This window comes from Drosophila elegans, unplaced genomic scaffold (genome assembly GCF_018152505.1).
Source record: "Drosophila elegans isolate 14027-0461.03 unplaced genomic scaffold, ASM1815250v1 contig_520, whole genome shotgun sequence".
NCBI classification, from domain to species: domain Eukaryota; kingdom Metazoa; phylum Arthropoda; class Insecta; order Diptera; family Drosophilidae; genus Drosophila; species Drosophila elegans.
The window spans coordinates 2,759,515-2,785,779 of NW_024545903.1; the positions used below are offsets into that span (position 1 = coordinate 2,759,515).

Consider the following 26,265-nt stretch of genomic DNA (forward strand, 5'->3'; position numbering starts at 1 on the left):
GGCCCAGTTCAGATATACCCATACCCAAACCCATACCCATAGACATAGGCATCGTAAAAGCGACTCTAGTTCCAACAACTTGTCGTCACTTGTCTAGGTTTTGTCTTCTCCGCAAGCATGATTAATCACATTCATACTTTTATGGCGCCCATAAATATTGCAACACCGTTGGCAGGTCCGTTTGAAGTCTTGGCTAAATTGTTGTAAGCCAAGTGTTCAACGAGTTGCTTGGCAATTCCAATCGCGGAAGAATAAGCCCTTTAGCAGTCAATGAACTCTTTAGCAGCCAAACTAAAATATTTGGTTAATAAACGACCACAAATTTGTTAATTGAAATGCAAATAAAATTGACTAGGTTTTCTGTATCAGCTTGCTAACAAATGACTAATCTGTAAAAGTAATACGTACTGAAATGTTGATATACATATATACAAACATTTTTAATTTAATTTTTAAATATTTTTTATTCTGGTAATATAAACATTATAATTTAGACAGTGTCTTACTTCTTATCGCTTTTAATCAAATATGTATATTTTCGGGAATTAGTTTCCGAAGACATATTTTTAAGTCTTAAACAATTATTTAGTAGGCACTAATGGCACATAATAATATTTAATTACCTTAAAAATATAAATATTTTGTAAGCTTTCCTAGTTATGTGGCTATTGGCTTGTTATAGGCTGATAAGTAATTTATTAATCACTTTTTCATTTGTTTGCATATTATATTGGCTATTTGCTTGTTATAGGCTGAAAAGTAATTTATTAATCACTTTTTCACTTGTTTGCATATTATACACATGTTTGACCCTTTTTTTTGGTTTCAAATGAGTCAATATACATATGTCGTTAAAGCCACCTTCATATTGACCAATAAACAATTTCTAAACATGCATACAATTAAGATAGTTATGGACCCGTAAACCAGAAAGCCAGTCGGTTTTCGGTCTTCGAATAGTTTCAAACTGGGGCCCATCTGGTTTGGGCTGGATGTCCCACGGGCCAGGTTCGAACCATGGACCCTATAAAACCGAGGTGTGCGTCTCGAGCTCCGCTTATAACCTCGCCGGTCTTCGAGTCTGCGCCATCTTCGCTCAGATCTGTGAACGCGGACGATATTGCTCCCAGATATTCATAAAAGGTGATTAAGCCGGGCTTTCAACATATTGTGTGTCGTGTGTGTTTCTTCGGCTATTGTGTTCCATTTCGAGGAGCATCATTACAGGCAAATCAAAAATCGGACAAGAGAACTGCAATTGCAATTAAAGCTTACATTTGAATAGAAATCGGGACTTACGAGAGGAATCCATCGCCTTTCACCAGGCCCAGCATGTGATCAGTATTTATGCCATCGAAAGTGAAATTTTGGTCGGCGGTTGCCTAATCTAGATTTGATTTATTTGGCCCTCGGCCAGGCCAATCTTGGCGAAAGAAATAAAAGGAGAGGCCAATACACAATATGATAACCATTTCTTACTTCGAGCGAATCAAAAGCTTACACACACGTAATTATGTTAATCATATGCAAATGAACCTATTCATGCAATAATTATGCATATGTCATCAGTGATCGAACTAACCGGAAAAGTGAATTTCAAATGCTCTGATAATTTCAAAAGTCCACGAGCTAAGCCAAATAAGCATTGAATGAAGATGAGAAATTGAGACATGGTTAAAGCCAGTGTGTGATTAATTACCAATTAAGGCGATTGCGGGCAGAAGTGGATAGTCTGCGGGATAGGAAATTAAAATAATATGTTGTTTTTTCGCTAAACCGATCATTAAGTTGTTTTCATCTAAGAAACCATTAGCTTTTAACCACAAGGTGGTTAACACAAATCAAATTTACTGATTTGTTTGGGATATATGGTTTGAAAATTGATCGTTGAAATATTGTTAGTTATTTTTTTAGTTTTGTGAGAAACTGATGTCGTTTAAACCATTTAAAATCGTACGACTCGTAAAGCTACCATGGAAAAAATAAAAAAAAAACAAAAAAAAAATTCAATGTTTTTAAAAATATACGAAAGTAAATCATAATTTTAATGTTTTCAAGAATATTTAATTTTTGCAAAAGCTGCAAGGGTATATGAACTTCGGCTTGTCGAAGCTTGCTTCCTTTCTTGTGTTCAGTATATTAATAAACCTTGTTATCAAATTACGACCTGAAAAAGTATTTATAGACATTTGAGGCATATTTACCTTCTCCACACTGTATAATTTGGAAGTTTCATAATCGGCTTTATTAGCTAATAAATTAATATTAATAGCTGAATTTCCCTAAATAGTTGCAGATGTATTAGATATTCCACGAGACCCACGACATGTTAGTTCGGTTCGAGGTGAATGGACCGGCCAAATTTGCCTGCGATTAACGTTGACAGATGTGGCGGAAAAGAGGTCGAGGGACGGGGTTACTGTGTATTGGCCAAGTGGTTACTTAACACTTTCCACTCTTTCTGTTTTCCCCCGTTCCAGATGCGGATCGTGTGCTCATCGATGTGGCTGCAGTTGGCTCTGGGACTGGCCCTCCTGGGTGCTGCGTCATTGCAGCAGCTGCAGTCGTTCCCCAAGCTCTGCGATGTCCAAAACTTCGACGACTTCCTCCGCCAGACGGGAAAGGTGTACTCGGACGAGGAGCGCGTCTATCGCGAGAGTATCTTTGCGGCCAAAATGTCGCTGATCACGCTGAGCAACAAGAATGCGGACAGCGGCATATCCGGATTCCGGCTTAGTGTCAATCCGCTGGCCGACATGACCAAGAAGGAAATCGCCACCTTGCTGGGCTCAAAGGTCTCCGAATTTGGCGAGTGAGTAGCACCTGATTTTCTGACGCAATTCCCACCCAGCATAAGCATAAGGGCATGTTTCTCAAGCATAAAAGAAATTATCACCTGTCTCATAAATTTTAAACGGGTTTTGAATCTTCTGGTGGACGCTAGCCAAATGGACGCTAGTAAATTTACGTGATCGGTATTTCTTTGTGAATGCCATACTAGTTCAGCAAAATTCCCAAAAAAATCTCATTCATAGGTTTGCCATTTCCGAATAAAATTATTTCGGCGCAAGTAAACAAAAGCCATTCAATATAATGTAAATGTATATTTATTACTCACAATATATGAACGAGAGCCGTTTACCAAATCTTTATTATCTACTTGTTCAGATAATAAAATCATTATATATTTCACAATTTGTCACTGGAAACTATTTATTACTCATTAACATTTAATAAATACCTACCCATATTATTATGAAGTACTTTTTTTCAAAGCTCCAATTTCAGTGTTACACATTTTTTTTTTACCTTGGAGATGTTCATGACTAATAACCTATATGTCTGTATCTATACATATAAATATTGTATTTATATATATGGATATAAAGTATTGTTTGTATTTTATACAAGTTAATCTTTAATGTACCGACATATAAGGCTAAAATTTTCTTCAATTAGTTTTCTTGCATTACAAAATGAATAATACTTTATTTTATAAATTGTGTTTAACAAAGGTTGATTAATTTAACCTTAATTAACACCCACATTCATCTTAAATGTTTTGCCTTGCAGGAGATACACTAATGGCCACATAAACTTTGTGACTGCCAAGAGTCCGGCAAGTGCCAAACTTCCGGAGAAGTTCGACTGGCGTGAGAAGGGAGGAGTGACGCCGCCCGGATTCCAGGGCGTGGGATGCGGTGCCTGCTGGTCGTTCGCCACCACGGGTGCTTTGGAGGGTCACCTCTTCCGGCGCACGGGAGTGCTGGTTTCGCTGTCGCAACAGGATCTGGTGGACTGTGCCGATGACTACGGCAACATGGGATGCGATGGTGGCTTCCAGGAGTACGGTTTCGAGTATATCCGCGATCACGGCGTCACGCTGGCCAACAAATATCCGTACACGCAGACGGAGATGCAGTGCCGCCAAAACGAGACGGCCGGTCGTCCGCCCAGGGAGAGTCTGGTGAAGATCCGTGACTATGCCACGATCACGCCGGGAGACGAGGAGAAGATGAAGGAGGTGATCGCCACACTGGGCCCACTGGCCTGCTCCATGAACGCGGACACCATTGCCTTCGAGCAGTACAGCGGCGGGATCTACGAGGACGAGGAGTGCAACCAGGGCGAGGTGAACCACTCGGTCACGGTGGTGGGCTACGGCTCGGAGAACGGACGCGACTACTGGATCATCAAGAACTCGTACTCCCAGAATTGGGGCGAGGGTGGCTTTATGCGCCTTCCACGTAATGCCGGCGGATTCTGCGGCATCGCCAGCGAGTGCAGTTACCCGATTCTGTAGACAGCCAACTATGAAACTCAATTAGATAGGTAGTATAGCCAATTACAAACCACGAATTTATAACTTTGTTACTGTAGTATGTAGCGTTGCGGTGACGTCATGCTGTCCATGAGTCACCCGACTATTCAATAAAAAAGTGCCTTATCAGTGTAAATTTAAGTTGAGCTTTTCCCTACAACTGTGTAATGGAAATGGATCGCATAGAAACTTTACAAGACGTGAGTATCACACGTTTCAGCTTTTGAACTCTTTTAATTGTAAGTTACTAGTTACTGAATGAATGAAAGAGTTACTGAAAGAGAAAGTTTAGGATACCCTTGCAAATTAAACCTGATAATGGACATATAACATTTGAGTAAAACAACACCAGATCAAATGTCGGCTTAAACTTAATATTAAACTTTTTAAAGGAAACCTCTAAAAGAGTATGCAAAAAACACTTGAAGATCTCTTGTGAACTCATGCAATAAATAAACACAGGTAATTGCATCCGCTTCTCTTAACTGATTTATACCAAAGAGAAAAGAGAACGTTAATTCAAGGTATTCGAATCAATGGTTCTCGCGAGAGGTATTCCGCTCTTTTTCTCACAATGCAACTGACTTTATACATATAATTAGCAGTGCTCGCAGTTTGCAGTTCAGTACGAGAAAAGTTTTTGAGATGGGATCAGCTCTTCTTACCGCTGGCGTCCCACTGTTCCTGATTTTGATGGGCGTGGCTTGGGGCCTACCCACAATAACACCCAAAATCGAATCGGGAACAGAGGCGAATAGCACCATTGAAACCACAGCTCCACCAGGCGGATCAGAAGTGGAGAGTCAATGCCACTCTGCCTGGCAAAAGTTCTTGGTAAGCTCTGATTACCCATTTCCAAGAAATGATCGCTGAGAAAAATCTTTTGCTTATAGACCGATTTCGATGTGCACTACGAGAGCGAATCCGAAGCGGAGAAACGTCGGAATATCTTCTGCGAGAATTGGCGAAAGATTCAGAATCACAACTTACTATATGAATCGGGAGTCGAGTCCTTCAAGAAGGGTATAAATCAGTTTAGTGATCTTACCTTTGAAGAGTGGAAGCAAAAACAACGACCTCGTCTCAAGGTTGAAACCACTACAGAAGCATCTAAGGACGAGATAAATAAAACTAAATGCCAGGCTGCCTGGGAAAAATTTTTGGTGAGATAAGGTAAGGAGTACAATCAAATTTCGAATTTAACTATTGGCATTATAGACTGACTTTGGAGTAAAATACAAAGATCATGCTGAAACCGAGAAACGTCATAGTATATTCTGCGATAATTGGCGAAAGATTCAAGATCACAACTTACAATACGAATCGGGAGTAGAGTCTTTCAAAAAGGGTATAAATCAGTTTAGTGATCTAACCTTTGAAGAGTGGAAAGAGAAACAAAGACCTATTGTTGCCTCAGAGTTTTCTAAGCTTGAGAACACTACCAAAGATGATCCGGACACGGTTAAATGTCAGGCTGCCTGGAATAAGTTTTTGGTAAGATATGATAGAAACTATTAAGAATGTTTATATATGTTTAATGAATTGAATTACAGATTGACTTTGAAGCAAAATATAAAGATCAAGCTGAAACCGAGAAACGTCGCAAAATTTTCTGCGATAATTGGCAAAAGATTCAGAAACACAACTTACAATACGAATCGGGTATCGAGTCTTTCCAGATGGGTATAAATCAGTTTAGTGATCTTAACTTTGAAGAGTGGAAGATAAAACAACGACCTAGCATTAACCCAGAGCTTACAAAGGACAAGATGCAAACGAACCAAAGAATTTAACTGGATGGAGAATTTTTAAAAGTGGAATAAACTATTTTAGTGTAAGGGGAAACAAAAATATTTTCATAAACATTCCAGTCTCTTATTAAACCTTCCCCATATTTATAAATATACGTGTATACCAGGCAAAAAAACACTTCACAGGTTTTCAGGTTGGTTTTTAAAAATATTTATTTATATTTATTTGAGGGATTTCCAGTTGAGAATCTTGTTTGAGGAGTTTCTCTGTTACAATAGTGTTCGCAAATGTTCAAGCCGATTTCGGGCTGGGTTCGCTATTCTTTTCGATCTTAATTTTTGAAATGAGTAAATTTGGTTTTTTTGTTTCTTTGCCTACCATTTTAACGCACACAAATTCTACATGATTAATTTATACTTGTATATTTGCTGAGATCCCTATCTCCTTGTTGCATTTAACAGGGCGTTTCGTATTACACGTACAATCCGTAAATATATATAATATATATGTATATAGTTTTTAATTTAACAAATACATTATTAGGTTATCGCAAGTTGCTGCACTAAGTGAACATTTATGTAATCAATATGTTTACATTCATTGATATTTGAGTATATTAAAGGGGCCATTACACCCAGTTTTTCTATTTTTTTTTTTGCTTGGGTGAAACCGCCACTTTACAATGCATTATGGGTATTGTACACATAAGTATAATTCCATTTGTTTTGGGTATTTATAGTTACTATACAAATCGTTGGTAGGGAGGGGCAACAACAAGCCTTGAACAAGCCCTATACCATTTTCAGCGTGTTTGCGAACCATAACTAGAAATATTCCTTCAGTAACATCCCGAAAACTTATTCCCGCAAAACAATTCTACGGTTTAAAGATCGCTTACTGTTTAGAATTTACATATTGTTTGGCGTTTATTACTGTGGCTGCTTTTGCTGCTCATCTAACCAAGCTTCGACCCTGGCCGCAGGTCTATTTGTGGGTCTATTTGTGTCCAGATGGATATTGGATATGTGGTTTGAGCAGTGGTTCGTCTGTCCTTCCGGTGGCCAAATTGCTTCGTTTTTTTTTTTCAACTATGTGTTTGCACTGAACGTGTGTAAATTTATCTAAAAAACATCATGCTTCCCTCCGTCGCAAGCTAATGCCATCGTTAACAGGCTGATCGGAGGACCAGGGTCTGGCACAAATCAAAATCATATAATACGTACACGTAAACACTAAATAACTAACAACGTTGAAAGCGCGGGTAGCATGTATACATATGGGATATATAACTAGTTGTATATCTGTATAATATATTGCAACAAATGCCCACTACAAAAACTGCACACTCAACTTAAAGGGCTAGCTTAAGAGTTACTCGAACTACTCCGACATATCGCCTGATATATCTTTTTGGTAGCTTAAGCCAGTGCGTCGATCTGGATTGGTTTCTGTTGGTTTCTGTTGGTTTCTGCTGCTGCTGCTGCTTGCTTGTATCAACTGTTATTGTTTCGGTTACTCTTGTTATATGTTCGACATCGGTGTATATGGTAAAGCCAACTTGTGAGTTGCTGTTTAGTCGTGTAAAACCTTTGCCAGTTGCACTACAAAATCGAAGTGAGTGTGTGCGGACAACGGAGGAGCAATTGTGTGGAAATTCCTTAGTAGGTGTGCTGCGCGTACTCCATACCTGCGGCCTGCTGCTGATCCATGCCTCCTGCGAAAATGTACCAGAATAAATAGATGATTTGCGGGAGAAAATCTATTAACTAGTCAATTATGGAAACAAATTTTCTACATAATAGAAGAACTCCTGAGACATATTGCAATGTTTTGTTTGTTGTATAGAGCAATTGAGAATATAGTCGTGATATAAATAGTTATTTAGATATATCAATATTTAAATCATAAATTTTTGAATTATCGTAGTGCTGATTGTATTTGGCTTAATGGAAATACTTTACTGTAGGTAGAGAATTTCTAGTTGTGTTCCAAACTTTATATACAAATATATCAGTTAATTTAGTTAAATCGATATATCAATAGTTAAATTACACATTTATTAATTAGTGCTGATATTTTGTTATCTATGTACATGGAAATACTTTTCTGTATAGAATTTCTAGCTATGGAAGTTAACTTAAGTTCCTAACACTAATTACTAATATATCATATGATGTTACAGTCAAATTTCATTGAGTTGAATTTCCCTCGACATATTTTAAAGAAATTATTTCTTAATGCCATCTTACTCCAAATTTTATAGAATCGATCAGAAATCGTTACGAAATTTGGACTGTCAAACCTGAAATGGCCAAACTTTTTTTTTTGTCGTTTTAGCTAAGCCATTGCGTCTTTATAAAAGTTTTAACTCTGACATGATATTGATCCTTTAAATTTTTCCGAAACGAATATTCGACTCAATGTCAAAACCTAAAATGACATTGAGAAATCGGCTCTAAGAAAGTGTTAATAAAGAGATAATCTAATCTATAAATTATTTTTGGTAAAACTTTTGAGTTACGGACTCTTACTTCTTTAGGTAAATAAGGGTAGATGATTCCTAACCGATAACACTCTTGACACCTATTTACAAATTTATTAGACCTATGGACTTACCCTGCTGGGGCTGGCTAAACGGTGAGGCGCTGTACTGGTCGTTGTCGTTGTCCATCGAATAGCCGTAGGCCTGCTGGTGCACCACGTTGGCCGGGTCCGTTTCGAAGGCTGAGGTGAACTCATCGCCGGCGCCGATCAGGAAACGCTTGTAGGCCATCAGGGCGCAGAGGGCCTGAAGAAAGGAATGCCTTGATGGAAGGACACTAGGATAGAAGTCTTTGGCTACCCACCCAGCTGACAATCGAGAAGAGGCAGAACCAAATGGCGGTCTTCATGCTGCCAGCTCCGATTCCCAGGGGCGGCGGGGGTGAGGAGCTCCATTGGGACCACAAGTAGAGGAAGGCCACAAAATACATGAAGGTCCAGCCAGCTGCAATAAAATATTGCCATCAGAACTGGGACGTAAGCTACGGAACGGAATGCACTGCAGCTTACCAGAAAAACCCATGTCGGCCATGACGTAACGCTTTCTGCTCTTCACCGACGACATCCGCTCGAACAGGAACTCGCCGGCCATGAAACCCATGGAGGCCAGGAACCCAAAGACGCCCACCATGTTGCCATACTTGCAGGCCATGCCGTCACCATTATAAAGGCAATACTCCTTGCCGTCCTTCTCCGTCCAGCCCTCCGAGGATATGCAGCCAAAGACCACGACCGAAAAGAGCTGCAAAATCGAGAAAATTCCTTATGAGTTGGGATATACATTAAGATTTAATGTCGCTCTTATACGAACGCCGTACTGCCAAAGAATAAGCAGTTTTGTATGTGATGTTAAAAACCCCTACTTAGTGGTTACTTTTTAGCCCCGTAGTTGATTTAAAATCACCTTAAAATGTACCTAAAAGTATGCAGTAAAATGTATTTTTTTGTATCACGCTTCACTAAAATGCAATTTATAAATAAATTCTATAAATTTTGAAATTTATTTTAATATCCAATCATAAATTTGTAAGGGTCTTCTAAAGTATATTCTAAATTAAGATACTTTTTAAAATATATATGAACATATTATAAACACATCTTAGTTCTCTCTTTAATTTTTTTACATTTTCTTATATAGAAGGTAGCCAATTATAGTAGTAAGTAGGACATTTTTATACAATCCATAATCTGTTAAGTAAAAAGTAAGTAAGTATAGTAATATTTTATGATCGTAGAACTCCCACTCCACATTCGATTTCCTTAAGCAGGTGCAACAAACCAAAAGTTCAAGTACACAGACAACGAGGCAGACACGTACTTATGCTGTGACCCAATTTGCGGAATGAAGGCCAAGTTTAGTTTGTTTGGCCAGGAGAGCGGGAGCAAATCTTCAATCGCAAGACAGAGTCCTTGGTCAACAGAGTGGGAAAATATTACGTATACACAAATGGAAGGCAAACAGGCGCCAAACCTCGGCTATCGCATTTTTCCCACTTCGACCGCAATGGTGACGCACATCAAGACGGTGGTAAAATAAAGACCTAAGCCTGGTGGCCAATTGCCAGGACACTTTCCGACATTCAATAATAAAGCATTCATGGGCGTGAGAGTCTATATGGCCGTTCCACAGCTGAGCACTACTACTACTCCCCCCTTTGCGGGGCAAATCCCATGCGCCCCTGCGCAACTGGGGTAAACAAATCGGACAAAGCGCTACTCGGATATTTGAGTGGCACAGCGTTTATGTGGCGACATTCATGGTTTACTTATATTGCAACACACATATACGGTTTATGCAACATTTACGAGCACACACCATCGACAGGGAAAATGGCACATAAAGGTCACATTTACGGCCTCAATTTAAAAACAATATTAACTAGATTAAATTGGTAATTCCACAAAAATTAGGTTTATTATAAGAAAAAAAGAGTAAAAATCGCACCCTTATTCCTTAAAAAAATTATAATTTCTCTCCTCAAAGATTTCTAATAAATAAATTGCCAAGAGTTCTAGGTATAATTTAAGTGTTTCATTTAAAAATCTCCAAAAACATAACTAACTGAACTGCGAAAAAATAATACCTTTAAATAACTAAGCTTTAACTTTATTTTTGGAATGCTTTAACAATTAAGTGACTTGTCTCTAAAGTTTAGATTTCTCTTAAATTACGAAAACATTGCTTTATTCTATGAAGTACTATTATTGAGTTAAGAATATAAAAACACATCAATTGACTCTTTAAACTGAACTGCAGACGAAGAAATAATACCTCAAATTGAACTTAGCTTAAACATTATTTTTATAAAGTTATGAAAATCAAGTTATTTGTGATTTTGTGTGTTCTATGTTTCTAAAGTTTTGATTTTTTTGATTTTAAAAGTAAGCCTAATAAAGTTTTAAAGAAATATTCCATTGAGAACATTTTTTTATAACATTTTTGAATGCGGACATAGTTTACCTAATACTTTATTATGATTTTAGACAAATCTATATTTAATATAAAAGTTTAAAGTGTTATTTGATTCAGTTATAAGTTATGCAGTATAAAAGCTCTGTAAGAAATAAATGCTTTTAAAAAAGTTAAAAATAAATTGGAAAATAGAAAATTGTCTAAAATATCTAATCAAATATTATATAATATCGAGAATTCAGATGAGCTAGTGCTCAAGGTTTGTTGACCGTATATAAACGGTCTGTAGGGACTTGTTTCCTCCATTACTTCATCAACAATGCGTGTGCGTCGTCGTGTAAACAGTGTGACAATCGAGTCGTGTGAGTGGGGTGTGTGTGTGTCTTAAATCCCAGCCACTCCGATTCCGATTCCGATTTAGAATCCCCGAGCGGAGCTTGTGGCAACTCACCCAGCAGAGGGCCCTGATGACCACTTGGGGCTTCATGGCGAACGTGAGCGGGTCGAAGGCGCCGCCCGCCTTCCCGCCCCCGTAGGCGCCCCCATTATTGATGCTGAGTATTTGGTTGAGCATGTCCATGATGATGGGTGTAGATGGGTCTTCTGTCTCGGGTCCGTCGCGGTTCCACTGGCGATTTCACTGGCGATTTCACTTGCGACTATTGTGAAAAATCGAACGCTTCTTGGGTCCGTGGGGCCAAGGGCAATGTGGGGGCGGCTCACCCACAACTGTGTGTGTATATACCGTGCGTGGTGTGGGTGGTGAGTGCGCTCGAGTGCTTCTGCTTTCGCGCAATTATGGATTACGGAACGCAAAGAAAAATATATGTGTGTATATACGCCAATCCCTTTTTCGAATTCACTTTCTGTTAACCGCGCGCTCTCGCAATTCAATCCACATTCACTGTTCTCGCTCGCTTGCGTTAATCAATGCATAATTGATGAACAATTTTCAAGGGCCTGATTTTCACTTTTACTTTTTGCCAGCTTCGCTCTCAACGGAATTTCGACTGTCAGCGCGCAGGACTCTTGCCAAATACTATATATATGTCGAGGTGGTTGGAATCGAGCAGCGTTATCTTACGGCTCTGCTAGACGCACGTTTACAGCGTGCTGTTAGCCGCAGCCAGTGTGGCCATCCTTGATTTTTAATTCAAATTCTGATTTCGCTTAGGCAGTGTACAATAAATTGTTCGTTTTCAGGAGGATATTTGCATTTGGAATTGATACTATGGCTGCGTTCAAGAAATCCAACATCTGCTGGTGTAACTTTCAACCAAATTCCTATAGAGATATAGAGAAGAAGATGCAAAATTATTGTCCATTAAATGCCAAAAATGAATTCAAGCTTAGCTGTCCCCAGGTGAAAATTAAAGTCCTTACAACTTTTACTATTAATATAACTACAAAAAATTGGTATAAACACATATTCCAGAACAATTGGTTAAATATAAAATAGGGACAAATATACATACCTTTGGAATAAAAGATGCAGGAAATAAGTAACCAAAATATATTGCATTATTATTAATTATAAACATAAAACATATTACTAAACATGTGGTTTAATACAAAAACTAAAACAGAAAATAGGTTACCAAAATATATTAAATTATTATGTATTATTTTATATCTAAATATTAGTTTTGACTTAGCTAATTTGACACTTATCCGAATGTTATAGAGCTCCCGAGATCTACTGGTTGAAATCAAACCGAAGAAGCCTCAAGTTGGTGATAAAGACGTCTACGAAATTTGCTGTAGGCGCAGAAAAAGAAAGCCAGAGTATATTCAAGAGGTGAAAAAGTTTACCGGAAGAGAAAGTCGATCTATTCTGCCTGAATTAAAATCCCATTCGTACGACAAACCTACATTTATAGCCCAAAGAAGTCTGACTTTCGCCCAAGGACCAGCAATAGTTAAAAGAGAAAAACCCAAATGGCACGAGGAGCACGAAAAAAAGCTTAAAGAAAGAGCCAATGAGCAGGATTTGGAAAAGCAGAAAATCCTTATGCAGAATCTTACCAATAAAAGAGAAGGGCTGGACAAGTTTCAGCGTCACTTTGACTTTAACAAAACTCAGAACGTTCGTCGATACCTGCAATGGGAACAGAAGAAAGATAGTCCTTATCGTACCTCAACCGGAAATACTTCAAGAACAGTGAAACCGGAAAATATAAAGGATCAGAAACTTGATAAGCAGAATATGATGAAGAAACGTGAAGGGCTGGACCAGTTTCAGCGTCTATTTGACTTTAACAAAGCTCAGAACGTTCGTCGAAACCTGCAATGGAAACAGAAGAAAGATAGTCCTTATCAAACCTCTTCAAAAACAGTGAAACCGGAAGCGAAATTGGAAAAGGAAAATGAGCAGAAACTTGATAAGCAGAATATGATCAAGAAACGTGAAGGTCTGGACAAGTTTCAGCGTCTATTTGACTTTAACAAAGCTCAGTACGTTCGTCGAAATCTGCAATGGGAACAGCAGAAGGTTAGTCCTTATTATAACACTTCGGAAGCAGTAAAGACTAAGTCTGCTCACGAAAAGAAACAACCAAAATCATCTTCCGTAATTTCGGAGCGAGCCTTTGTTAAACAACTTACCAACCAACCACGACCTAGCAAGAATCGAGAAAAGATTAGATTTCAAACGACATTAGACAAATACCAGGAAAGCAAAAAGAAGCAGGGAAGTACAGATCTATTTGGCCCAATGCTTGATGAAGCAGCTGCTGTGGTGCCAGAAGTGCAGTCTACTTTAGGGAGCAGACACAACCTGGAAGTGCCCACGTTTGACCCTCGTAAAAGTTTAAATAGCAATTCTTTTGAAGGGAGTCAAAAATCAGACCAACACACACACCCATTTGATAAAATGCTTAAGGGTAACGCCGCCAAAGTACCCGAGCTTCAGCCACTACTAAAATCAAATAATCGTCCTAAGGTTTTAACATCAAAGTTTAATAGCAATGCCTTTGAGCAGAGTCAAAAATCAGACCAACACACACACCAATTTGATAAAATGCTTAAGGGTAACGCCGCCAAAGTACCCGAGCTTCAGCCACTACTAAAATCAAATAATCGTCCTAAGGTTTTAACACCAAAGTTTAATAGCAATGCCCTTGAGCAGAGCCAAATACCAGTCCAACATACAAAGCCATTAGGTGAAATGCTTAAGGGTAACGCCGCCAAAGTACCCGAGCTTCATCCACTACTAAAATCAAATAATCGTCTTAAGGTTTTAACACCAAAGTTTAATAGCAATGCCCTTGAGCAGAGCCAAATACCAGTCCAACATACAAAGCCATTAGGTGAAATGCTTAAGGGTAACGCCGCCAAAGTACCCGAGCTTCATCCACTACTAAAATCAAATAATCGTCTTAAGGTTTTAACACCAAAGTTTAATAGCAATGCCCTTGAGCAGAGCCAAATACCAGTCCAATATACAAAGCCATTAGGTGAAATGCTTAAGGGTAATGCCGCCAAAGTACCCGAGCTTCATCCACTACTAAAATCAAATAATCGTCTTAAGGTTTTAACACCAAAGTTTAATAGCAATGCCCTTGAGCAGAGCCAAATACCAGTCCAACATACAAAGCCATTAGGTGAAATGCTTAAGGGTAACGCCGCCAAAGTATCCGAGCTTCATCCTCTTCTTAAATCAAGTAATCATTTAAAAGTTTTATCATCAAAGGATATTAAAAAGATCAGAACGTCGCCCAAAAGGACATCAACTAAGGTGGGAGCAAAATTTTCATGGGCTTTTAAGAAAATTCTTAAGAAAAGACAACCTCCCGTATCAAAATTCTTTAAAGATTTAATAAAAAGCAGCGATGTCGATATGCCCGAACGTGTTTCTAATCTGAGAAGTGTTACTAGTTTGGCTGTAGCTCAAAAACATAAGAAAAATCAGATCGCAAAGATGGCTGAAGAAATGCCTTCTAGTCCTAAGAAGACCCATTCGACAAAAAAGGTAGAGCCAAATTACGGTCTTCGCGCTGCGGGAACTTATAGAAGAATGAATATAGGCTTGACAAAACCATTCCATAAAAAACTGAAGGGCAAAGAAATCACAATGCCAGAACTCAATCCGGCTTTGACAAGCAATTATCGAATAAAAACAATAAGTAAAACACTTAAAAAATCTTCTGCATCATCCATCGAGGCGGATTCTATAATTTCCGAACAAACTTTAAAAGACTTTAGTTTCTCAAAACTCAGGCCCGACGTTTCGAAACCTTTTAAGAATCGACAAAGCTCCAAAGATCGCAGTGTTTCGCGACCTTCTCACAAAATTCCGGTGGTCAAAGAGTCCCAAGCAAGTCTACTAAAGCGTAAAAAAAAGCCGCCCGGTGATCCACCGCAAAAAAACTCCATCCGAAACAGTAATTTTGATCAGATATCGGTTCAGTCCGGCATTCGAAAGATAAAGCTAAAAAAGTTCTATCACTACATAAAAAACTCCAAGCCGGATCAGAAAATATGGAGTAAAATGAACTCCAAGGATCCGATTTCATACCTGAAAAGCGATAAGAGTTTTTTCTATCACAAGTCATTTAGTCAAACCTCATCGGATAAGAACTTGCATATTTCCAGGTCTGTGATCAGCACAACGAATATTTCCAACTCTACGCATGGGAAGATGAGGGAGTCGAAGGAGGAGGAGGTGCCCCGAGATACGGACGCGTACTTATTTGACACCAATTTGGAGGAAAATTATGCGCAAAGTGGCAAGATCGGTGAGAGTCAGGCGCTCAGCTTTCAGAACTTGAGGGATGAGGTGCGTCAGAATTTCCTCAAGGAGGAGCGGGCTGCGGTGCAGGCACGTATACAAGAGCTGATGAAAGAGGTGGCCATACGTGAGGACTATCGCCCCCCAAAACCACCGAAGAATTTTGTGATGGAGAACATTCTCAGGCTTCAAAACATACGGGTCACGAAAACACCTCACGTAGTAGAGAAAATAAATCACCGAGGAAAGTTCCCCACTTTGAGAGAGACACTAACCGTGCCCGAGGACTCTGTAAATCTTTCAAGATTATCCCAAGGAGTGTACAACACGCAACCCCTAAGAATTCGTCGATATTCCGATAAATTGGGGAAGAGCCAGCTGGATAATAAACAACCTGAGGTTAAGGAAACACCCATGGCAGATAATGTTTGTAAGATGACTGAACGGAGAAAATGTGACTGCTATGTGTGCAGTTTGTTTTCACAAGGTAAATTCAAGCTGTTGTTTTCTTGATCTCCACTAATATATTATCCTCACTTAGGCAAAGAAGAAAAGGACTCGGATTTCATCCAGAAAGCAAAGGCCCAAAGGCGTCGAAGTGAACTCCGTGCTTATTACCATAAATTGCGAAGAAGGGAACGTGAAGAGGGGATATTGTGCCCAACAAAATGCTTAAATTTTGATTATAAGACCGAAGTTCCAAGAGCGGAAATCAATCTAGGGAATGTCATAAGGGAAGAACCAGGCACCTTATGATAATCCTTAGATTAATTAACGATGCCGGACTTTTTATGCTTCTCAAGACCATAAAATGTAATGTGCCTTCTTATTGGTGGGTGTCAATCCACATGCCTTAGAAAAACTAGGTAATTTTTTTAATTTTTTTTAGGTTTTATCAACAAAATTGCCTTTCAGCGATGAATGTTTTAAGTGCTCTGAAGACAAAGAAGCTGAACCTGCAGAACACCTGCACTTCCTACTACGACTTCTTGACCTGTGGCAACAACTGTCTGGATTCGTTGAGTTGCTCCACTCTGCATTCGGATCCTCCTGCCCAGCAAAAGTTGGAGAGGCCTCCACGCATAACCAGGCGTGGATTGAAGTACTTCGATGTGGAGGACAGGGCGGCAGAGTGGTATCTTCATACCCGAAGATCCACAGTCGAGCGGAAGCCGGGCAAACGGAAGTTCTGCTTCAGATTTCAGGTGCCCATAAGGCATGCCCTGCGGCTGAAGGACAAAGCGGCTTCTTATGTCCTTCCAGGACGAAGGGTCTCACCTGAATTCCTGGGCCTGCTCAAGCAGCACCACGCCAGGATGCAGCTGCAGCGTAAGTACCGGTTGTGTAGGCCAAACTTCGCCTATTACAAGTACGATGCGGCGGCCAAGAGACGGCACATGCGTCCGGGCATCGATACGGCGGCTCCTCTGGAGTTCCCCTGCACCAATGTGGCTTGCTTCCGTCACCGAGAGCGACCCATCTGCCCTTGTCCTCGAAAGCTGGATACTCCTGCTCCTACAGAGAAGATCAGAGTTCCCAAAAGCAAGCCATCTAGGTTGAGCTTTAAACTGTTTGCCAAATACCAAGGTAGTTCGGTCAAAAAAGAAAGTAATCAAAAGGATTTAGGGAAGAAAGATAACCATAAGACTAGGAAAGCTGATTCAAAGAATGAGAATAAGATGCAGTCAAAGGAAAGTCATTTGGAAGGGAATACCCTACATCGAATTTATGTCAGTAATCCATTGTTAGTTCCTCAGCCGATAAGCCAGCAACCTTCTAACCAGCCACCTGTTGCCAGATCCCAGAACAGTTTGGAGCCTAGTTGTCGATCCAAACCCATGATATCCAGATCCCAGGGAAGTTTAAAGCCCAGTGAAAAAATAATCGACTGTCCTTGTCCCATTGTTAATCCTAAATGGATTCCAAAGTCCTGCAATATTCAAATTTGTCCCAGTAAAAAGGCTCGATTGAGAAAGAGCCGAGATCCTCGCTTCATCGAATACGAAAATCGTCCTTTCTTTAAAGCCATTCAGGGAACTAGTTATGTAAGTGGTGCCCTTAAAAGTAACAAAAACCCCAGGAGCGGTAGTCAAACTAGATCAACCAGGGATAATAGGAAATGTTCTATTATATCCAGAAAAGAGTGCTCGAACATTTACCCAGATCAAGATCATTCAAAAGTTCAGGCAAATACTGAGGTACCACCTGATCCAGATTCAGAGCATGCCTTCTACGCCTCCATCTCCAATCATTGGCAACTAAGTGTGGAACGCTCTCATCAACCTGGCCTTAAAGATAAGTATGACATAGAAAATCCCCAGGGAGTAAGCACTGGATACAAAGGTTTCGTACACCACTCCGAAAAACAGAAAATAATTGATCAGTGCGGAGGTCCGATCCCTAAATGCAAAAGAAAGAAGCCACCACCGTATTGTTATCTGTGGTCAGCCGTCGATCCGGACATTCGGGGGGCGGAGAAGCGGCGTCTGGCGGAGCACAAGTCTTGCCAACGGCAAATGTTTCCGGACAGTAGGCCATACTCCTACTACTGGTCCAAAACGAATCCAGATGTAAGAGGGCAGGTGAAACGCAGATTGAGGGAGACTGATAGTCAACGCACTTATGGCTTGCCACAAACTCAATTATATATAGATTCTAATGAGGAAGCTTGTACGTGCAGCAGATCCACAATTACTCAGTCCGTTGGTAAAATCAGCTCCGATTTTGAAGAGCCTTGCAATTCTTTATCCATTTGGAATGCTTCGAATCGAAAGGAGGCCAAAGGTGGTTCCGTTTTTTGGGAGGACGATGACATTCCCACCAAAAAAAGAAAGCTCAAGTGGTCGGGAACCCTTTCTAGAAAGCTAACAACAGATTCAGATGGTCACATGCCAAAGAAGCCAAGCCTGCTGCCCCGACTACACGCCTTTGCCAAGCGATTCTTTTGGTCCAGCTTTAAAGATCTTCAGTTTAAATCCAATCAATCAGGGAGTGAAGAACCAAGGCATTCTCCCAGATCCAGAGATTCCAGTGCAGATGGTCATAGAAAAAGGGAAGGATCCTTTAAGCAAGAGCCTCGAAGTATAATTTGTAAAGAAACAAAGCCTTCTGTCAACAAAGGAATAACCTTCAGAGAACAACCTAGAATACAGGATATACGAGGACCAAGAGATCTTAGGCTATGGACAAAACAGAGTTGGAGTAATGAATCCAGTCCAAGACGACTCAACAAATCACCGCTTTCCTCCGCATCCGAAAGACAAAGATACAGTGAGGAACCATCTTATTCAAGGAGAGCACCAAAAGTCAGAAGGACCCAACATAAACAGATCAGAACTGAGTCCTATGGCAGCTGCAAGTGGAACAACACGTCAAGTGACCATTGTTTACTCACCCATCAACCGCAGCAGTATTCCTGTCGAGCTCCTCAGCCGCTGGTATCTCGTGCCCAGCGGGAGTGGGAGGAACGACGTGAACGAAAAAGGGCCAGAAGTCACAGAGACAAATGCAGGTACTGCACTGATTACTTACTTACCTCACGCCAGACTGAGCCACAAAACAAGGACATACGTCAGGGAATTGTCACATATCGCAACAAGGAGTTCTCTATTAAACTCAGTGATCCATGTTTGATTGAACCAAGGAGCACAGAACACTGTCCCTTGAGATCTAGAAATCGTCGACATCAGGCTGAAAGTTGCGATAATTCCGATGGCTCTAGTTACACCAAATGCCCTTCAAGATCCGGAAGAATGCGTGGAGGAATAGATTTCCGTGAGAATGCCTTCTCTCCACGAAGGCATCGCTACTCAGCGCACAGCTTTCCAACCTACTTGTCTTCCAAACTGCATGGCAATCAGCGATTGCATCATCAAAATCCATCGAAGACGCCTATGCACTTATTTTGTTTTGATTAGGAGACGGTCAGTGGAGCATGCTGTCCGACTGTCAAGTGGATATACCACCATACTGCCACCTGACAGCCGGGCTAGCATGCTGCAAATTGTGCCGTGGACATTTTCAAATTATCACGATAAAAGTTTTAATTGCGTACAAACAACTGATTTTGTAAGGAGAATATAAATGCATTGCTGGCTGGTAGGGATCTCTGGTTGAAGTCGTCCGACCTTACTCGTTGGTGAACTTGGCCGGGCGCTTCTCGGCAAAGGCAGTCATGCCCTCCTTGCGATCAGCCTATTAAGAGTCAAGAATCCAAAGATTAGATAGGGCAACACAGAGAGTTAAAAACCAAAACTCACCGTGGAGAAGGTGGCGTGGAAGGTGCGACGCTCGAACTTGAGGCCCTCCTGGAGCGTGGTCTCGTAGGCCGTGTTCACCGCCTCCTTGCACAGCTGCACGATCAGATTCGAGTGGGTGCCGATCTTCTCGCCCAGCTTGACGGCCTCGCCCAGCAGCTGGTCGGCGGGCACCACCTTGCTGGCCAGACCCAGTTTCTCGGCCTCCTGGGCGCCGATCATGTTGCCGGTTAGGCACATCTCCATGGCCTTGGACTTGCCCACGACGCGGGTCAGACGCTGGGTGCCACCGGCTCCGGGAATGGTGCCCAATGCAATCTCCGGCTGGCCGAACTTGGCCTTGTCTCCCGCATAGATGATGTCGCACATCATGGCCAGCTCACAGCCACCGCCCAAGGCGTAGCCGTTCACGGCGGCAATGATGGGCTTCTGGGTGCGTGCCACCTCGGTCCAGTCGTTCAGGAAGTTGCCCTGGATGCACTGCGAGTAGGTGTTGCCCACCATCTCCTTGATGTCGGCACCGGCGGCGAAGGCCTTCTCGCTGCCCGTCAAAACGATGGCGGCGATGCTCGAATCCCTGCCATACTGCTGCAATGCGGTGGACAACTCCTTCATCAGGCCATTGCACAGGGCATTCAGTGCCTTGGGACGATTCAGGGTGATCACGGCCACGTTCTTGCCCTCGCCCGCGACTTCGGTCTTGATGTACTCCCAGTTGTTGTTGGTGCCTATCAGGGGGGCGGGCGAAAAAGAGATGGCATCATGAGGTGATCGTGTGTGTATGTGTGTGTGTGTGTGTGTGGATATTACGCAACCAGTGTTTGGCTGGAAAAGTACCAAGTTCTTGTTGATGCAAACCGGCACTTCACATCTCGATTTTCCAGCTTAGGTTACAGCTGGGCTCCTCTGACCGGGAGTGGACTTTGATCCCCCATTTAAATTGCTAATATACTTACAGGAGCTGCTGAACCGGGTGGCCACCTGTGGCTGGCGGGCAGCTGCCTGCAGGACATTCTGGGCACGGGAGGCGAAGATCTTAGCAATGTTGGCCATTTTCAATGGGGAATCTGAGCCGGCTGCAAGTGCAATGCGTTATCTAATCAAGTGGGGGATCTGATATGGAGCCACTTCCAGAACAAGGTACTTACGCTGCGGAGCACTGGAGCAATATTGGCGCACTCGAGGCAAAAGTGTGACCGTTTGCTCGTTGCGGAGAAATATCACGGTTCCCGGTCACGGTTTTAGTCAAAGCAACAAGTGGTTCTCACTTCGTTGATTTTAAAAAAATCAAAAAATTATTAAGTGCAAATATATTTTTTTTTTAAATTTTTTATTGTATGTAAAGTGTTTTATAACTTAAATGTTGAGGTATAAAATGTGATGTTCTAAGGGATACAAAATACAAAATTAAGTTTAGAGCTATGTAATAGGGCTTGCAGGTACATATGTATGTATCTTACTTATTGATCTGGTAACTTCACTTTTTACTTTTAAAGAATTTTAAACTTAAAACGCTTTGAATTACTGTACTATAATTGTAAGTTATTAAAAAAAAAAAAGCCCATCAAGGTAAATGGGTTTATAAATGTTATTCTACTTGGTTTACTCTAACATTCGTTTATATTTTAATGGGATGTCTAATCCATTAAACTTACAACTAAAATACATAAATATAACTTACAATTACCTATCTTACTTTTCATTTTACTAATTTCTGAGTAATTTTAAACTTTAAAGCGCTTTTGATCACTGATTGTACAGACTTTTCAAACACTAAAACGGTTGCAATTTAAAACTTGAAAGCATTTAATACTCAGAGCATCAGAGAACTATTAACTGGATTACAAGTAGTCCCTAAACCTTTGGTATGTCAGATTGCTGGGCACGATTGGTGCTGGTCTCCACCAGCCAAATGTGCTCCTCACGTTCCCTTCTGTGGTCATTATCCCGACGAACCCGCCAAATTAGGATTAGCAGAACTACGATCAGGAAGGAGAATAATGATATCACCAGACTGAAGACAAAGGCTGTGGGTGCTAAAAGTAAAATAAGTAAATTAAATAAAATTAAGGGGTTCCTTGAAGTATACAACTTACTTTCACAGTAGGGAAATTTGTTAATCCACAAAGAGTCTTCACAAATGTTCTGGTGCTCTCCTTTGAGTGAGTGTTCCGCTGGGCACTCGTAGTAGATACGCGTGCCATTGGCTACTCTTGATCCCGCTGGAAGGATTGCATCGGTGAAGTGCTTAACTATCACATTTGGCAGCTGGGGAATCACGCATTCCCCGTTCTTCTGAATAGGATTGGCTGGTGGTCTCCTCGTCGTGGTCAATGTGGGTGTTATCATTATGACATCGCTTTCCTTGGCTGCAGTGGTGGTGGATCTGACCGTTGTGGTTGGTATGACGACACCTTCGCAAAGAGACTCCTGTTCGTCATCGCCGTCCCGGCAATCTCGGATGCCATCGCAAAGCTTGGAGTAGGGCATGCACTGTCCGGAGGAGCAGTACATCTCCCAGTTGTCGCAGTTGGCCTGCTGCATTTGAGCCCGGCACAGCCATCCCTGCTCATCCGATCCGTCCACACAGTCGCGCACACCATCGCAAACCGCCGTGCTGGCTATGCACGCTCCGTAGCTGCAGCGGAATCCATAGCCCGGACACCAGACCTTTTCGCACATGGCGGACGTCTCGTCGGTGGCATCCAAGCAGTCGGCTCTGCCATCGCAAAGCTGGTCCAGTTCGATGCAGTCGCCTCCTCCGCACCGATGGCCGCAGCTCGTGGCGTTCCACGATCCAGAGCAACTGGCGAACGCCAAGGATAGAACGACCAGCAACAGCAGAGATCGATTCCGATGCGCTTCAAACATTTCGAATGGCTTGCAATTGACAGACTGGCTGCTTTACGTCGTGGTTAAAGGGTATTATTAGGGAAGCCTACGAAACCAGTTTATTGATGACATGACGATAGCTGTGTAAATGTGTAAAGTCATGGGCTTTTCTGAGCGGCGATGATAATTATTTTGCATGTATCAATGGCCCAGCTCGTTTTATTTTCTGATAAAACTTATCTGGTGTACTTCCCATAATTTATTCCATTTAATTATTACTTTAATGGTAAATACACATGAACTATTCCCCCTTTCTCCGTATTACAAAAATATTGTAAAATTATCCAAAACACTCTAATGCGGAAATGGTTGACATATTTATGATCATGATAATAAAGACAATCAGTCTGCTTTAAAAACTACATATAAAAAGTAGGATAGAATTATTAGGCCCTTTAAGCAAAAAAAAAAAAAAAACAAACAAAAATCAGTTTCAGGGATTAAAAACCCTTATATTGTGTTCATTTATTAATCTAGTTGTTCATTGTTCTCTCATTGCTTTTCAAATGCATATTTTACTTTAGTTCTCAAAGTGAGTATACTTATGTTAGTACGAATAAAGTGCTTTAGCTTATAATCGAGCGAATTAATTATAAAGAAAAACGTTGTTAGTTGGGTACAAATATAAATACAGCTGGGGGATAGCTGGCCGGAAACAAAAAACTGCAAATACTTGAAGTAAATTTAAGTAACACGTCAAATGCTTTTCGACAAGAAAAGTCTACTTATTTCTTGTGGGCGGATGCCGGTGGTGTGCCCAAAAACTTTCGCTTTTTAATGGTGCCTCCTTTGAAGGGAGTGGCTGCAGGGGCAGATACATAGTTTAGAAAGAGAATCGTATAGATGGTGTATCACCTACCATATAGCGAGAGTAGATCATGTTTGCTGCTGGGCACCCGCTTGATCACTGTTCCCGGCGTCCGCGTCGTATCTATGACGATGTACTGCTCCCAGAACGAAACGGGCAACTCGAGCAGCGCCTTCATCACCTGCTTCTGTGTGAAGACCTCTGTGTAAATAGCGTGCTGATCGGGATCCGGCGTGGAATAGCCCACAATGGTGGGACCAAAGATGAGCGCGATATTATCGATCGGCATGAGCACCACTGGGCACTGAGCGATGCGCTGGAAATGCAGTATAAGGAAGGCCAGCGTATCCCGATTTGCCTGCGGCAACTGCTTCACCGACTTGTACAGCATCTCTTGGGCCGTTTTGGGATCGGGATTCTGCACTGCGTTTGCGAAATCCTTCCACTGGCTGGTCGGAATAAGCGGCTCTGTAAGAGACCGCAGAAAGTCCTTCACACAACAGCACAGCACATAGATATCTGTGTTGCCCAGATGCGGAGTGGCCTTGCCGCGCAGGAACTGCTCCTTGAGGGCCTTGTACTCCCGCTCCGACGAGGATACCCGATAGAGGCCCACCTCGCTGAGGCCACGGGCCTCAATCTCGTTTACACAGTGCACAATAAGGGCCGGAATCATGGGTGCAATGGACGGGGCAAAGTCGGTCACGTAGCCGGTCATGGTCTTGGTTGTGGGCGTTCCCGTCTGCGGCACACAGCTGACGGTAAGCAGATAGCGACAATCGATGTGACAGCGTACCGGGCAATCCCGACATCTCAGGCCAACGGCCCCGAACCGAATGCTGGAAAAAGTATAATATATTTAATCAATGAAGACTATAGGTACATCAAAACATGCTCCATACCGTTTCTGGCACTGAACACAATTGTCGCCGCGCAAAAAGGTCTTCTGGCTGAAAGTGTGGCTCCTCATCAGCGGACGGTGCTGCAGAGGAGTGCCGGATTCGGCGGCCACATGCGGCGCCATTGCATTCACCGGCGTCAGAGGCGGAGCGGTGGCCTCCTTCAGGACCGATCGACGTGGCGTCGAGGATAGACCCTCACAGATCCTCTCGTGACCGCCAATCACCGGCAGTGACTCAATGGTCGACTCCGCCCGGATCACGCCCTGCCCGTCCTGTGGTATGGTGACCTTGGTGGTGGCACAAAAGCGCTCAGCGCCCTGACCCACGTCCACCGTGTGCTGCTCCACTCCGATGCCGACGCCAGAGCGCCGTGACTTACTGGTGGTTGGGGTATTCCCGGACACACTGCCGTTGAGACCCGTACTCAGGCGCGATCTCTTATTGCCCACGCAAGGAATCGGGTTCTTGGGCAGCGAGGGTCGGTGCTCCCGCCAGGACTTCGATGTGCGCACGTCGAGGAAGTCGTCCTCGGAGTGGGTGATGGACAGATCGGACAGCAGCGAGCCGGTGGAGTTGATGTCGCCATAGGACTTGTCCTCACGCACGGCGTTCAGGGATTTGCGCTTCCTCGACGAGGGCAGTGTGTGTAGGAAGGCCAGCTTGTCGCGGGTCTCGTTGTTCAGATTGCGCTCGTGGCGCAGCAAATCGGCCACAGCCATTATCTTGCCCTCCATGGCGTCCCGTTCGTGCTCCGCCTGGCGACGCGCCTTGATCTCCATGTCGATGATGCGACGGGCGTGAAAGAGCTTGCCCTCCAGGTCGCCCATCTTGGTCAGCGACTTGTCCAGCTCGTTCTGGATCCTGGCCGTCTCGGCCGCATAGCCCGCGCACTTTTCGTGGTACTGCTCGAACATGCGCAGGAACCGCAGGAACTCTGTGTTGGAAACGCAGTTGTAGGGATTCCACCGCACCAATCACTACTGAGGCTACTTTACTCACCCTCTTCGGCAGTTCCATCGGTTAGCACTTGCATGCAGCGTCGCAGATCATCAAAGGACGCCAAGGCGGATAGCGCCATTTTCGGTTTGCTCCTTGTATCTCTGGATAGAATTTCACGTGCAGGGACTGCCTGCGCTGTGGATCCCTTGATTCAACACAAATTTCTATTGAAAATACGTTATGTTTTTTCAATAAATGAGATGCGAACGGAGCACGCTGCAAAGGACGCGATGATTTTTTTCAAGTTCCGTTGTTTTCAAATTGACGCCATACCCGCAGTGTGACCGTCTCGCGATAGCGCAAAGAAGGGTTGTCAAATAAAAATAAAATATCGGTATAAGGTTGTGTGCTATAGCTGGATATAAAATTAGTTAATCGATATAAATTTTTGTAACTGAAAAGATTTTACCACATTTGAGAGGACATTTAAGAAATCATTTAGAATAATCTTGGACAGAATGCCATCCGTTCAGTCAGTCAAAATAATCAGGCTGTTGCTTATCATCAAAAATCAAATTCGCAGTTTGATAATTGGCATTTCTCGGACCCGAGTAAATTGTCTTTTTAGTTATCTTCATCTTGGAGCCAAAGAGCAAAACAAGTTTCGGGAAATAAATCCACCATTCGCTGTAGAGAGATGAATGATTCCTTT

General features: G+C 42.2%; 8 protein-coding genes across 8 annotated transcripts; 4 read left to right on the top strand and 4 right to left on the bottom strand.

Moving 5' to 3' along the window:
* The first annotated feature begins 1,040 nt into the window (after positions 1–1,040).
* Positions 1,041–4,457, top strand: LOC108134668 (procathepsin L). The gene is made up of 3 exons (XM_017255063.2): positions 1,041–1,143; positions 2,481–2,812; positions 3,574–4,457. Exons 2-3 carry the CDS (start codon positions 2,481–2,483, stop codon positions 4,301–4,303), a joined length of 1,062 nt encoding a protein of 353 aa, XP_017110552.1. The 5' UTR covers positions 1,041–1,143; the 3' UTR covers positions 4,304–4,457.
* A 487-nt stretch (positions 4,458–4,944) lies between these two features.
* LOC108134669 lies at positions 4,945–6,710 on the top strand. The gene is made up of 4 exons (XM_017255064.2): positions 4,945–5,155; positions 5,215–5,484; positions 5,540–5,815; positions 5,875–6,710. The coding sequence occupies exons 1-4, from the start codon at positions 4,967–4,969 to the stop codon at positions 6,112–6,114; spliced, it is 975 nt and encodes a 324-aa protein (XP_017110553.1). The 5' UTR covers positions 4,945–4,966; the 3' UTR covers positions 6,115–6,710.
* LOC108134670 (synaptogyrin) lies at positions 6,268–12,163 on the bottom strand. Its single transcript, XM_017255065.2, has 5 exons — positions 11,479–12,163; positions 9,125–9,356; positions 8,920–9,059; positions 8,690–8,861; positions 6,268–7,787 (listed from the first exon to the last, which is right to left on the bottom strand). The coding sequence occupies exons 1-5, from the start codon at positions 11,605–11,607 to the stop codon at positions 7,732–7,734; spliced, it is 729 nt and encodes a 242-aa protein (XP_017110554.1). The 5' UTR covers positions 11,608–12,163; the 3' UTR covers positions 6,268–7,731.
* Positions 12,164–12,258: 95 nt separating this feature from the next.
* On the top strand, positions 12,259–16,432 carry LOC121467698. Its single transcript, XM_041709885.1, has 4 exons — positions 12,259–12,390; positions 12,712–13,518; positions 15,271–16,182; positions 16,298–16,432. Exons 1-4 carry the CDS (start codon positions 12,259–12,261, stop codon positions 16,430–16,432), a joined length of 1,986 nt encoding a protein of 661 aa, XP_041565819.1.
* LOC108134655 lies at positions 16,428–19,692 on the top strand. The gene is made up of 2 exons (XM_017255048.2): positions 16,428–16,588; positions 16,646–19,692. The coding sequence occupies exons 1-2, from the start codon at positions 16,509–16,511 to the stop codon at positions 19,671–19,673; spliced, it is 3,108 nt and encodes a 1,035-aa protein (XP_017110537.2). The 5' UTR covers positions 16,428–16,508; the 3' UTR covers positions 19,674–19,692.
* An 89-nt stretch (positions 19,693–19,781) lies between these two features.
* Positions 19,782–21,211, bottom strand: LOC108134666 (probable enoyl-CoA hydratase, mitochondrial). Its single transcript, XM_017255062.2, has 4 exons — positions 21,161–21,211; positions 20,969–21,088; positions 20,016–20,740; positions 19,782–19,950 (listed from the first exon to the last, which is right to left on the bottom strand). Exons 2-4 carry the CDS (start codon positions 21,063–21,065, stop codon positions 19,885–19,887), a joined length of 888 nt encoding a protein of 295 aa, XP_017110551.1. The 5' UTR covers positions 21,066–21,088; positions 21,161–21,211; the 3' UTR covers positions 19,782–19,884.
* Positions 21,212–21,321: 110 nt separating this feature from the next.
* LOC108134665 (modular serine protease) lies at positions 21,322–23,106 on the bottom strand. The gene is made up of 2 exons (XM_017255061.2): positions 22,109–23,106; positions 21,322–22,048 (listed from the first exon to the last, which is right to left on the bottom strand). The coding sequence occupies exons 1-2, from the start codon at positions 22,881–22,883 to the stop codon at positions 21,867–21,869; spliced, it is 957 nt and encodes a 318-aa protein (XP_017110550.1). The 5' UTR covers positions 22,884–23,106; the 3' UTR covers positions 21,322–21,866.
* Positions 23,107–23,331: 225 nt separating this feature from the next.
* LOC108134664 (rac GTPase-activating protein 1) lies at positions 23,332–25,892 on the bottom strand. The gene is made up of 4 exons (XM_017255060.2): positions 25,614–25,892; positions 24,615–25,548; positions 23,764–24,551; positions 23,332–23,706 (listed from the first exon to the last, which is right to left on the bottom strand). The coding sequence occupies exons 1-4, from the start codon at positions 25,690–25,692 to the stop codon at positions 23,630–23,632; spliced, it is 1,878 nt and encodes a 625-aa protein (XP_017110549.1). The 5' UTR covers positions 25,693–25,892; the 3' UTR covers positions 23,332–23,629.
* Positions 25,893–26,265: the final 373 nt, after the last annotated feature.

Coding starts and splice junctions, on each gene's coding strand:
- LOC108134668 (XM_017255063.2), top strand. CDS start 2,481: ATGCGGATCGTGTGCTCATCGATGTGGCTGCAGTTGGCTCTGGGACTG. Junction 2,813..3,573: donor AAGGTCTCCGAATTTGGCGA/GTGAGTAGCACC, acceptor TTTGCCTTGCAG/GAGATACACTAATGGCCACA.
- LOC108134669 (XM_017255064.2), top strand. CDS start 4,967: ATGGGATCAGCTCTTCTTACCGCTGGCGTCCCACTGTTCCTGATTTTG. Junction 5,156..5,214: donor CTGCCTGGCAAAAGTTCTTG/GTAAGCTCTGAT, acceptor TTTTGCTTATAG/ACCGATTTCGATGTGCACTA. Junction 5,816..5,874: donor CTGCCTGGAATAAGTTTTTG/GTAAGATATGAT, acceptor ATTGAATTACAG/ATTGACTTTGAAGCAAAATA.
- LOC108134670 (XM_017255065.2), bottom strand. CDS start 11,607: ATGGACATGCTCAACCAAATACTCAGCATCAATAATGGGGGCGCCTAC. Junction 9,357..11,478: donor TCATCAGGGCCCTCTGCTGG/GTGAGTTGCCAC, acceptor TCGATTTTGCAG/CTCTTTTCGGTCGTGGTCTT. Junction 7,788..8,689: donor GTTTAGCCAGCCCCAGCAGG/GTAAGTCCATAG, acceptor ACATTTTCGCAG/GAGGCATGGATCAGCAGCAG.
- LOC121467698 (XM_041709885.1), top strand. CDS start 12,259: ATGGCTGCGTTCAAGAAATCCAACATCTGCTGGTGTAACTTTCAACCA. Junction 12,391..12,711: donor TCAAGCTTAGCTGTCCCCAG/GTGAAAATTAAA, acceptor CGAATGTTATAG/AGCTCCCGAGATCTACTGGT. Junction 13,519..15,270: donor TGCAATGGGAACAGCAGAAG/GTTAGTCCTTAT, acceptor AAACCTTTTAAG/AATCGACAAAGCTCCAAAGA.
- LOC108134655 (XM_017255048.2), top strand. CDS start 16,509: ATGATAATCCTTAGATTAATTAACGATGCCGGACTTTTTATGCTTCTC. Junction 16,589..16,645: donor TGTAATGTGCCTTCTTATTG/GTGGGTGTCAAT, acceptor AATTTTTTTTAG/GTTTTATCAACAAAATTGCC.
- LOC108134666 (XM_017255062.2), bottom strand. CDS start 21,065: ATGGCCAACATTGCTAAGATCTTCGCCTCCCGTGCCCAGAATGTCCTG. Junction 20,741..20,968: donor CACCCGGTTCAGCAGCTCCT/GTAAGTATATTA, acceptor CCCCCCTGATAG/GCACCAACAACAACTGGGAG. Junction 19,951..20,015: donor TCCACGCCACCTTCTCCACG/GTGAGTTTTGGT, acceptor GACTCTTAATAG/GCTGATCGCAAGGAGGGCAT.
- LOC108134665 (XM_017255061.2), bottom strand. CDS start 22,883: ATGTTTGAAGCGCATCGGAATCGATCTCTGCTGTTGCTGGTCGTTCTA. Junction 22,049..22,108: donor CAAATTTCCCTACTGTGAAA/GTAAGTTGTATA, acceptor TTTTACTTTTAG/CACCCACAGCCTTTGTCTTC.
- LOC108134664 (XM_017255060.2), bottom strand. CDS start 25,692: ATGGCGCTATCCGCCTTGGCGTCCTTTGATGATCTGCGACGCTGCATG. Junction 25,549..25,613: donor CGATGGAACTGCCGAAGAGG/GTGAGTAAAGTA, acceptor TTTCCAACACAG/AGTTCCTGCGGTTCCTGCGC. Junction 23,707..23,763: donor TGATCTACTCTCGCTATATG/GTAGGTGATACA, acceptor CTGCCCCTGCAG/CCACTCCCTTCAAAGGAGGC.